General features: G+C 52.3%; 1 protein-coding gene across 1 annotated transcript; it reads left to right on the top strand.

The window, feature by feature from the left end:
• Positions 1–540: 540 nt before the first annotated feature.
• Positions 541–2,634, top strand: LOC123046230 (BTB/POZ domain-containing protein At1g63850). Its single transcript, XM_044469534.1, has 2 exons — positions 541–1,309; positions 1,398–2,634. Exons 1-2 carry the CDS (start codon positions 650–652, stop codon positions 2,394–2,396), a joined length of 1,659 nt encoding a protein of 552 aa, XP_044325469.1. The 5' UTR covers positions 541–649; the 3' UTR covers positions 2,397–2,634.
• The last annotated feature ends 8,943 nt before the right edge of the window (positions 2,635–11,577 follow it).

Here is an 11,577-nt window from a genome sequence, read left to right as displayed (position 1 = left end):
TCATATACTATTTGTGTAAAATAGAATGTGTTTTGAGTCATAAATTTGCAAATTATTATTACGTCATTTTCAAATTCGCGTCAACTTTGGTTTTTATGGTATATACCGAAACCATACCGAAATAATTTGGTATATACCAAAACCGAACCGTATTTTAATTTTATACCGTATTTATCAAAGTATTAATACCGTACATACCAAAAAACCGTATAAACCGAACCATGTAAACCGAATAAACCGAACGCACCGGGCTACCGGCCGTATAGCTCATCGGCACGGGCAAAAGGTGGTCCCCTCGGGGCGATACAACCATTACCACTCCCCACCACGCCTCAACAAAAAGCGACAAGCGCTCCTCCTCGTGCCCGACTGCCCTCGCGCGGCGAGAATCCCCACGCCACCCCACGCGACGCGCGCCCCCACCCCGGACCCGAAAAAGAAAAAACGAACGATTACCACTCCACCTATGGCCGCCTCCTCCAGATCCAGCAGGCCGCACCCTCACCCAAAGAAGCCCTCGCCCCCGCCCCCCTCCCACTCCCACCTCGTTCCCCACGACCTCTCCTCCTGGTGCTGCGCGCCGCACCCCGCCCCCTCCACCTCCCACTTCCACTCCCCCGCCGCTGCCGCCCGCGGTGCCGCCGGCCCCATGGACCACCCGCCCCCGCAGCAGCCCGCCGCGGGCGCCTCGTCCTACGCCAGCCCCAACCCGCCCTCCTACACGCAGACGCAGTCCTACCCCTCCAGCTACACCAAGTTCAACTCCGCGCTCAACGCCGGCCTCCTCAACCCCATGTCCCCGCCGCCGCTGCCGATCGACAAGACGCGCTCCAGCCCCACCCTCTTCGACATGATGGCCAACGAGCAGGACTACCAGCCCCGCTCCGCCGCCCACTCCGCCCCGCCGCAGCACCAGCCGCATCCGCACCACCCCCTAGCCCCCGCGCGCTCCATGGACCGGCAGGCGCTGCTCCAGGACCGCGTCGCCGAGCTCATCGGCAGCTGCAGCCCAGGGAACCAGTTCAACGACGCCGACTCCTCCGACGTGCGCCTCACCCTCAGCTCCAAGGACGGCCTCTCCCTCACGCTTTGCGTGCACCGCAACATACTCGTCGCCCACAGCAGGTTCTTCGCCGCCAAGCTCTCCGACCGCTGGTCCAAGCAGCAGCGCACGCTGCCCCACATCGTCGAGATCTCCGACTGCGACGACGTCGAGGTGTACGTCGAGACGCTGCGCCTCATGTACTGCAAAGATCTCCGTAGGAGGCTCATGAGGGAGGATGTGACCAAGGTCCTCGGCATTTTGAAGGTATGGCCCCTTTCTTCTTTTCCTCGTGTCTAATGGTCAATTGGCATCATTTTGCTTTTGGTCCTTAATTTCCACCTTCTTTCTGTAGGTGTCCGCAGCCATCGTGTTCGACGCTGGAGTGCTGTCTTGCTTGGAGTATTTGGAGGCGGCTCCGTGGGCGGAGGATGATGACGAGAAAGTGGCGGCATTGTTGACGCAGCTACATCTTGAGAACTCAGGCGCTGGGGAGGTTCTTAAGAGGGTCTCCCTGGAGTTGACACCTTCTGTGGTGACTGAGGAGGTAGAAATGGGAGCAAATTGCAATGGCGGCAGCAATGTGGGTGGTGGTGAAGAGGTCTTAGTTAGGCTCCTGCAGGTTGTCCTGGAGGGCAAAGACGAGAAGGCAAGGAGGGAGATGAAGGGTCTGGTCTCCAAAATGCTAAGGGAGAACAGCGCATCGCGTGGCGGAGCCATTGGTGGTGATCTCCGCAAGGAGTCACTCTATTCGGCATGCAATGGCTGCCTTTGCCTGCTGCGTGAGCAATTTGTGAGGGCTGCAGGAGGTGACCAATCGGAGGTAGCGCAGATCGCAAGGCAGGCTGATAACCTGCATTGGATGCTCGACATCCTTGTTGAGCGCCAGATTGCTGAGGACTTCTTGAGGACATGGGCAATGCAGAATGAGTTGGCAGAGATGCACGGTAAAGTTCCGGCTATACATCGCTATGAAGTGAGCCGAGTGACGGCAAGGCTTTTTGTCGGGGTTGGCAAAGGACAGATCTTAGTGTCCAAGGAGGCCCGCTCCCAGCTCCTGAGTACCTGGCTTGAGCCGTTCTATGAGGACTTTGGGTGGATGCGGCGAGCATGCAAGGGGCTTGACCGACATTTGATTGAGGAAGGGCTGGCAAACACGATCCTGACGCTGCCACTTGCAACTCAGCAGGAGATCTTTCTTGCGTGGTTTAATCGGTTCCTCAACTCTGGGGAGGACTGCCCAAACATTCAGAGAGGGTTCGAGGTATGGTGGCGGCGAGCATTCTGGAAAAGGAGTGCTGAACCGGAGCAACCACCCCGTTTGAGAATCACAGCAATCTGCGATAATTCTTGATGAAGTTTTTGGCCCAAATTTGATATGGAGGGTGGCTGATGTTTGGATATAAAGGTTAGTTTCGTGGGGTCTGTAGTTGTGTTCTGACTGTCTTGTTGAGTTCTCTGTTACATCTGTTTGGTTCTAGGCAAAATAATTATACATGAGTATGTTCATCTTGTTCAATGTATACCAGGTTGAGTGTAAGCATGTTTCATCCATTTTGAACTGGAATTAAGTAGATTGATTGTTTATTGCCTATTCTAGCAGCTTATAGCAAATCATTGTGGAAAGCCCCCTCTTAATTCTTGTTTGTTGGGCGTGTTTGTATATTTGCTGTCTTATAATTCAATGTTCAAGGCACCCCTTCATTGTCTCTTTATCCGATCACCAGCTGTCGAGCCATGTGAGAGAAGTTGTTTTAGCAATTGGAATTGGATTGATGTTCGCTTCAGAGCAGTGTTGGAGTAGATTCTACCCAATATGCTTGGTTTCTCTGTTTTTAGTTTGCTAGTTGTTGAGCCGCTATGCCCTTTCCAGATGTGTGAACGAATCAGATGGTGTTCTTAATAGTATGCACGGCATACCTTTTTGATGAATTAAAAAGTCCTGAGCTTATGAAATTACTTCTTGCGCATGAGAGTGGTTGATTGTACCTATCTTTTATAAGCCGATTAAGCTGGAAGTGCTTTACACCTTGCCCAAATGTGTCCGATTCATGTATCTACAACCAACTAATTACCGTCCAAATGAGTGCATGCGGCCATTTAGGCACTGGGACGGTAGAAAAGGAATATATTATAATACTGATGTAATGCACAATGTATAAGTTAATATCGAGGTTTATACGGAGTACAACGTAGTCCTCAATACAATGCACGAAGTAAGGCCAACTTCACCGCACGACCTCAAACGGGTGTCCGGTTTGGCCGGATTTTGTCCTTTTGTGGCGGCAATGGGTTCGCTCATGTCTGCTTCTGTCCATTCGGTCGTGCGTGTGCCCACCGCGCAGCCGCACCCCAAATCATGTCTGCGTTGGATGTAATTAAAAAAAACCTAAATAAAATGATAAAATAAGTAAATAAACGCAGTTATAAAAACATAAAACATTAGTTAGGGGTCACGGCCACAAAACGGCCCAGTTTCACGGTTCACTTAACGACTCTCTACCATAATTAATATAAAAACAAATAAAAAAAAGCCCGCGCGCTCCTGCCGCGCCCGTCGATGCCGTGACCATGGCCGTCTTCAGTGGCCGCCGGTGTCGTCGTCGTCGCTGACGAGGTCGACGTAGGCCGGCGGCGTCCAGAGGTGGGACGGCAGCGCGTGGTACACGTGGCGGGCTGGAAGGCCGGAGGTGCCTGCACCACCTCGTCCTGTGGAGAGGCCTCCCGCTCCGGTGACCGCGGCGGCGTGGGGCACCAGTTCACGCCCCCACGGCGTCGGCCATCTTCGGAGCCGTGCACGACCAGCTCCACTGCTGGCCCACCAGATCCGGGTAGAACACGGCCACCAGCTCCTCCATCACCTCCTCCGCCTTCACCATCTCCAGCTCGGGGATGGCGACGTTGCCGGTCGCAGAGAGGGCGATCATCTTCCCGAGGCCCTCCTATTTGGCGCTCATCGTGCGTGCGCATGGAGTCCTTCATGACACGCTGCATGAGCCGGGCCTCCTCCTCCGCTGTCATGCGAGGAGGTGGAGGTGGTGACGGAGATGGGGAAGGCGACGGCGTGGGCGTGAGGCCGCGCACCCGTGTACGCCCGCGCACCTCCTGACGTGGCCACCGCGGCTCCGACACTGTGCCGACGAAGTAAGACGCGCGCCGCGTGTCCTGCTCGTCCTGGAGGCACGTGTCCCAGAGGCTGGAATCAGGGGCGTACCTATCGTCGAAGTAGAGGTCGTCGGGGAGGATGCGGCGGCACTCGATCTCATCGCGGCGCGCATGGTCGCTCATCGGCACCGGCGGGATCGGGACCCGGTCGATGAAGAGGTGCCAATTGTTGGGGAGGTGGACGTCGCTCCATGGGACCGGCGTCCTCGTCTCCCAGTAGCGCCGGCATACATCAAAGCTGAGGTACTGCCGGTCGCGCTCGCCAACAGGCCTAGGGGCGATGGTGAAGGGGGCAGGCGCGGGGGCCTGGCGCGGGGGCGATGCGGCCTCCTTCTTCACGGAGCCGCGGCGGCGTCCCGACGAGAAGCCAGCCTCGCGGTCGTGCTTCCCCTTGCGGCCGTAATTCGAGAGCCCCATGGCTGCGAGGCGGCCGACCGGCGAGTTCGAGCCTAGGGTTTGGGAGTGTCGGGTTTCGGGAAGGCCGCGGAGTGGAGTGGGGAGTGTGGACGACGACCGGTCCACGACTTCCGCATTTAAGAAAGACCGCGACTTTTCATTGGGCGGATGACAGACGGGCCCGGCCACGCGTGCGCATTGATGTTGGTGGGTGGGAGGTAAGTGGCCGCCTGCCACGTGGCCCCGGTGCGGACAAGCGCGCGTCCGTTTACTGTCCGCCGCGACCCAAAACCCGGCGCATGTTTGCACTCGAAATGGGTCGACTCAGATACAAAACGGATCCGGATTGTCGTGCGCTGGCCTGTCGGTTTGTCCCTTTCACCCTAAATAGACGGGACCGAACGGGATGGGGTTACACGGTGGAGTTGGGCTAACACCATTCGGGCTTGCATATACAGTATCACAGGTCCGACAGCATAGTGGTAAGTAAAACCGAGAGCAGAATGACGAGGGCTACAGGCGTTGCCTGCCTCTTCTTTTTCTTTTTAGCCTCCAGCCCTCCCTCTTAACTTGAACTACTCCTTCCGGCCTATAATGTAAAAATGTTTTTTTGAGACTAGTCTAGTGTCAAAAAAATGTTTTACATTATAAACGGAGGGATTAAATGGTATGGCGGGCTCCGCCGTAGCCCCCGCTGTTGTTGCGTTGGGCATCAACCATAGTTACTCCATCCATCCGCGTTTATTAGGTACCTTTTTATTTTAAGCCAAAGTTTGATCATAATTTTAACTAATAAAATGTAAAATATATGTCACAAGAATTTATACCATAGAAAAATCTTCAAATACAAATCCAATAATATATTTTTTGTATCATATATTTTATATATTTTAGTCAAATATATGGTCAAAGTTAGACCCAAAATACAATGAGGCTTAATAAATCCGAACGGAGGTAGTAATTGATAAGAAAACCTAAGCTCAACACCAAAAAAATCGGCTTCAAGCCGGTAGCTCGGAGTTAGTTGGCATCTTTGTGGTCTTGATTGTCACTTAGAGAAGAACTGCACTAAAAAGCTCCAGTGATTATGCTCGTTCTCTTTTGGTTTTATGATGAATTTCGGTAGCCAACATGTATGCATATTTGGGCAAGTATGTAATGTGGATAACCATGTACCTTGGTGTGTTTGCACTGGAATTATCTCTCCTACTTTGTTAAATACTTCGAGGTGCGTTTGGGAGCTAAGTATTTTTGAAGTTTTCTAGGAATATTATGGTTTCTCAAAAAACTTCAGTATTAAATACTTTGAGGTGTTTGAATAAAAAAAATACTGCAGCCTAACAAACCATAGTGTCTGTAAAACTGTGGTATTTTTGTAGTATTTCAAAAAGAGGTCGGGACCTCTTTTTTTAAAAAAACTGAGAAACGCTAGCTCATTGGTCTCTTTGAGTCCATCATCTTATGACCAATACTTGTAGGGAAAGTAGGATGATAGATCGATCTGGCCAGAGGTGTGCGTACATGTACAGATGACTTAGGCCAACTCCACCGCATGACCCCAAATGGACGTCCGTTTTGCCTGGATTCTGTCCATTTGGATAGGGCAATGGAGTCGTGTCCGGGTCATTTCTCGGATGCGGTGGCCGTGCGCCCCAACGCGCGGTCGCATCCTGCCCGTGTACATTTTCTTTGCAAGCCTATAAACATTTTTCATCATTTATTTTTGATACATGGGAATACATCACCAAGTTTTGACTAGAAAAGTAAGACCAAAGAAAACAAGAACCATAAGAATACATTTTAGAAGATATCCAACTTTCATAACTGCTCCTGTAAGTTGGACTAGTGCCTTCTCGATGCACTCATTGTTGATCTGCGGAGGCTCGATCTTGCGTGCTTCTTTCTTCAAGTGTAAAGAAATCGATGTTGCTTCCTCACATCTAGTCTCGTGTCTAGCCTCTATTCTATCAACAAGTGCACTAGTCTCATCTCTAGCTTCTATGCTAGCTAAAAGTACACGAACATCTACTAAATTGCGCGCTATCAATATATCGATGTACTCTTCTTCCCAATACCAAAACTTGCATCCATTCTACACAATAAAATGCTAGGTTAGCACAAGTAGTCAAATCCGAGAGCACAACCGAAGCTAAAGTAGCACATACCCCGTCGTTTAAGCACTTGATGAACACCCATCCAGAATGTTCCGGTGTTGTAGACACGCGGCACACGACCTTTTTTGGGCAGTCGTCACACTTAATGAGTGGCAACGGTGCGCCGACAAGCTTTTGGGCTAGCACCGAGCCCGGCCGACCGGCATTCGTGTATCTGCCGACGGACCACCGATGGTGTAGATCCGAGCGGCTAGAGGAGGAGCCACTGCCTGCATGCGGCCTTCTGGCCTTGCCGGGGCCTTCCGACCCGGTGCCCGGCCACTCCATGGCGTGGCGCGGCCTCCCACAGCCGGGCGAGCTCAAGACCGACCGGATCCGCTCCAAATCTGGCCACGGGGAGCGCTAATCAGGTGGCCGTGGTTGGGTAGCTCAGGGGCGTCGAGGGGAAGGGGGCTGGGCGAGCGCGCGTCCAAGCTGCACAGCTGCAATGGCAGCAGCGGTGGGGGCGGATTGGAGAAGAGTGGATGGGATGCGGCTGGAGGGGGCGTATATAAAAAAGGAAAAACTAAAAGGAACATATAAAGCAATGCTTCCATAGATTTGATCATGGTTTATTTACAATTACAACTTCCACACCTATTCATTTGTCATTTGGGATAATTTTCGATATAAAGAAAGAAAAGGAGTCAAAGAAAGAATGGGAGATGTTTCCCATGCCAAATAAAAAAAATAGTTTGGAGGAACTGAAAGCTTTTTGTCTATATCTAAAAATACTTACAACATCTATATTCAGTGTTGTAGCTTTAAAATCGACTATAGGTAGAAGGTTTTAAATTCGGTAATGTTATCTGGCTAATGTCAATTTGGAGGGGATGGCAGGCGAACGCTTTTTCCTGTTAGTTTTATTGCTTCGAGAGATCAACAACATCGGTTTTAAACGGAAAATGACTTCTTCTAAAGAAACGGTCACATTGTTCTGAAGAAGGTGACATCCCCTCAAAACTAAAGCTGGCAGCAAAATCGTTTGGAATGATACCCCTCCATTGAACGTTCGCCAGCTAAGAGGGTCCTTTAAATTGGCCCATATTTTATGCAAATTGTTAAGGTATATCTCTCTCGATGTAGTTTTGGTGATTGATGACAACACGTCTGCGGGCTAATCGTGTGCTTTGAGCTTTTCAAAGACTCATCCTTTGGCACAAGACTATTCCTTTCCCTCGGAGTTCTAATCTAAGATGGTGTAGCTCCTTCGTTTCTGTTTTGGTGGATATGTTTCATAGGAGTCACCGTACTATCGAGAGAGGGTCCGCTTTGGTAAGGCTAGGGTGGAATCAACACATACACATCCTCTTTGCACCCTCTGAACCTTCCCGCTTCGATGGAGCTTCCATTTCCTTCCCAGGTGCTTTTTCTTGGTCCCAGCGGTAGTACCGCGGTGCCCAGCGGTAGTACCGCTCAGAGCCACAGGAGGCATACCGCTCTGCAGCGGTAGTACTGCCTGGGGGTCCTCAGCCATAGTACCGCTGCAGTGTCGGGCTCCTACCGCCTCGACTCGAGGAGGTCGCCTCTCGTGTCGGGTTGTGCGGCACTATGCAGCGGCAGTAGAAGCGATAGTACCGCTCCCCAACGGTAGTACCGCTCCCGAGCGGTAGTACTGCCCTACCTCCGCGGTAGTACCGCACTGGGTCCTTTGTCTGCCCTTCTGTTTGCCCTCCCTGACTGCGCGACAGTACTGCGAGAGGGAGCGGTAGTACCGCTGGGCCCAACGGTAGTGCCGCTGCCCCCCTGCGGTAGTACTGCCCTCTGCGGGGCTGTTTTGGGGGGTAACGGTTGGATTGTCCCCCTGATGAAGCTATGTACCTAGGGTAGGGTCATGGACCTGTCCAAACTACCCTACCCAAGGACATCTCTAGAAGAAACCACCTATCAATCGACTCAGAAGTGTTCCACTCGACAGACTCGAAGACACTCGACCATGAAGCCAACCACTCGACGGCCGGGAGATCTAAAGTCACTCTGCATACAAACGGTCGGTCATTGAGTAGCTTTTATGGTCATCATAGCACTTTACTTATGGCGTTACCAGTAATGCCCGACCTTAATGTACCTTAAACCCTACATAACTGAGGGCCGGAGGGGTCTGGCGAACTCTATATAAGCCATCCCCCTCCTCAGTGTAAAGGGTTCGCACCCCTGTAACTCATACACGCATAATCCAGTCGACCGCCTCCGGGCTCCGAGACGTAGGGCTGTAACTTCCTCCGAGAAGGGCCTGAACTCGTAAATCTCTTGCGTATACAACTACTCCATAGCTAGGATCTTGCCTCTCCATTCCTACCCCCCTACATTACTGTCAGGCTTAGAACCACGACAGTTGGCGCCCACCGTGGGGCAGGTGTCTTAGCGACTTATTGGAGAAGTTGCGATTTTTCCGATCTCCTTCATCATGGTTTCAGGCGGAGCTCTGGTTGAGGGCCGCGAGATTCGTCTCGACGCGCTCACGTTCATCGCCGACGACTCCGCCTGGCTTCAGGAGGCTCCGCTCGACATCGACGTGCTCCCTGTCTACGGGGCAACGCACTTTCGCGCGTGCGTCCTCCTGCGGCAAACGTCGACCCAGTATCGATCGGCCCCTGTGTCGTCCTCCCCTCCCCGTTTCCCGCCGGCGCAAGCGCTCCAGTCGGTCGAGGCTTCAGTGGTGGGTGAGGCACGCAGTGGCTCGCCAGTCGGCCACCCCCCAAGTCACGGGGATCGAGCCCGATGAATCTCTCTACGGCCTGTTCGACCTGTCGACTGGCTCCGCAGAGACTGCATCAAAGTGCGGCAGCAGTGATCCAGCGGCGGAGGTTCTGATTGTCGATGGACCACGCAGTTCTCCCGGTTTTCCCCGCACCGACGGAGGCGACGGCGCAGGCGATCCGTCGCATGCCCATGAAGAGGATCTCCCCAAGCCCCTCACTTCGCTGCAGAGGGAAGAACTTCGCCACCAGAACATGGATGCGCTACACACTCCTATCATTGGAGAAACCCCCGAGGCTCGTGCCTTAGAGGACGCGCGCTTGGACAACTTGGCTGAGCACACTCGACTGGAGAACCTCCAGCAAGCACTCGATGAGCGTGTGCGGCAACGGGTTCCAGAATCCAGTCGACGTCAACTCTTTCTACCACCGACTCAGGTATATCGAACTCCGATTCAGAATTTAGCAGCTGCAGCCCGTATAGCAGAGTTGATTCAACCTTCCCAGTCAGAGGCTGACAGAGGCTTGTTACAGATCAAAGCATTACTCCGAGCAGTAGGAGATCAAAATTCAGCTATATCGCAGTCGCAGAATAGGATTCACAGCAGATCCATCGCTGCAAATACAGTCCAGTTGGCCCATAGCCCAAGATCGCCCCCGAGGCGTGAGGGACGTGGAGACCAGCGTGATCAGTATCAGAACCGTGAGTAGTATAATCACCGACTCGATCGCGATGATTGACGTCGAGTGCCCACTCCTCCCCCAAGGAGTGGATCATACGCGCCTCGACAGCAGGATGACAGACGCCATCACGGGGTTGGGCGAAGGGTTCCAGTCAACCCCAGGGAACCAGGCTTTGATGCAAGATCCATTATCATTCAAGGTTTGGTCGACAGGAACAGAGCTCACCAAGAAGGTCATGATAGAGATGTCCCCACCAGTAGCAGAGTACACGTCTCAGGACCAGAGTGTTTCAGCAGAGCCATCAGGGCCGCGGTGATTCCTCCCAACTTCAGGTTGGCAACTGGAGTCAGTAAGTTCACTGGTGAGTCTAAGCCTGATACTTGGCTTGAAGACTACCGAGTGGCTGTTCAGATTGGCGGCGGCAACGATGAAGTAGCCATGAAACACCTGCCTCTTATGTTGGAGGGCTCGGCCAGAGCATGGTTGAATCAGTTAGCACCCAGTAGCATTTACACTTGGGAAGATCTGGCTCGAGTGTTTGTCAGAACATTTGAAGGAACTTGCAAGCGACCAGCAGGGTTGACAGAGCTGCAATTTTGTGTGCAGAAGTCGAATGAGACTTTGAGAGATTACATCCAGAGATGGATCATGTTGCATCACACGGTAGAGAATGTGTCTGATCACCAGACCGTCTGTGCCTTCAAGGAAGGCGTTAAGTACAGAGAGCTAAACCTGAAATTCGGTCGAATCGGAGACATGTCTCTGAGTCGAATGATGGAGATTGCCACCAAGTATACCAATGGTGAAGAAGAGGATCGGCTTCGGAGTGGCAAGCACAAGTCAGTCGCTCACGAAACCGAAGGAGGGAACTCTAGTCGGAAGCAAAAGCGGAAAGCCGAGCCAGCTGCTCTAGGAGAAGCCTTAGCCGTGACTCAAGGAAAGTTTAAAGGGAAGCCCAAAGGGTCTTGGAACCCTAAGAAGGTGAAGGACAAGGAAGGGAATGACATGTTGGATTTGCCGTGCCACATCCACACGAACAAAGATGAGGAGGGTAAACTCATTTACCCGAAACATACCACTCGACAGTGTTGGCTCTTGATCCAGCAATTCCAGGGGAAACAACCCAAAGATAAGGAAAAGGAGTCGGACAAAGTTGAGGACAAAGAAGATAGTGATGATGGATATCCCCAGGTCAATTCCACCCTGATGATTTTTGCTAACGCTGAAAGCAAAAGTCGACTGAAAGTTATAAACCGAGAAGTGAATATGGTTGCTCCGGTGAGACCCAGTTATCTAAAATGGTCTCAGACTGCCATCACATTCGACCAGTCTGATCACCCGACACACATAGCCACCCCCGGGAGGCAAGCTCTGGTGGTCAACCCAGTCGTCAAAGGCACTCGACTGACTAATGTTTTGATGGATGGCGGCAGAGGCC

The sequence above is a fragment of the Triticum aestivum genome, chromosome 2B (assembly GCF_018294505.1).
Source record: "Triticum aestivum cultivar Chinese Spring chromosome 2B, IWGSC CS RefSeq v2.1, whole genome shotgun sequence".
In the NCBI taxonomy this organism is placed as follows: domain Eukaryota; kingdom Viridiplantae; phylum Streptophyta; class Magnoliopsida; order Poales; family Poaceae; genus Triticum; species Triticum aestivum.
The sequence above is the reverse complement of the archived record's forward strand: the minus strand, read 5'-3'. Positions and strand labels throughout refer to the sequence as shown.

Bases quoted from the DNA above. Each gene is read 5' to 3' on its own strand.
- LOC123046230 (XM_044469534.1), top strand. From the start codon at position 650: ATGGACCACCCGCCCCCGCAGCAGCCCGCCGCGGGCGCCTCGTCCTAC. The intron at 1,310-1,397 runs GTATGGCCCCTT...TTCTTTCTGTAG, and splicing joins AGGTCCTCGGCATTTTGAAG to GTGTCCGCAGCCATCGTGTT.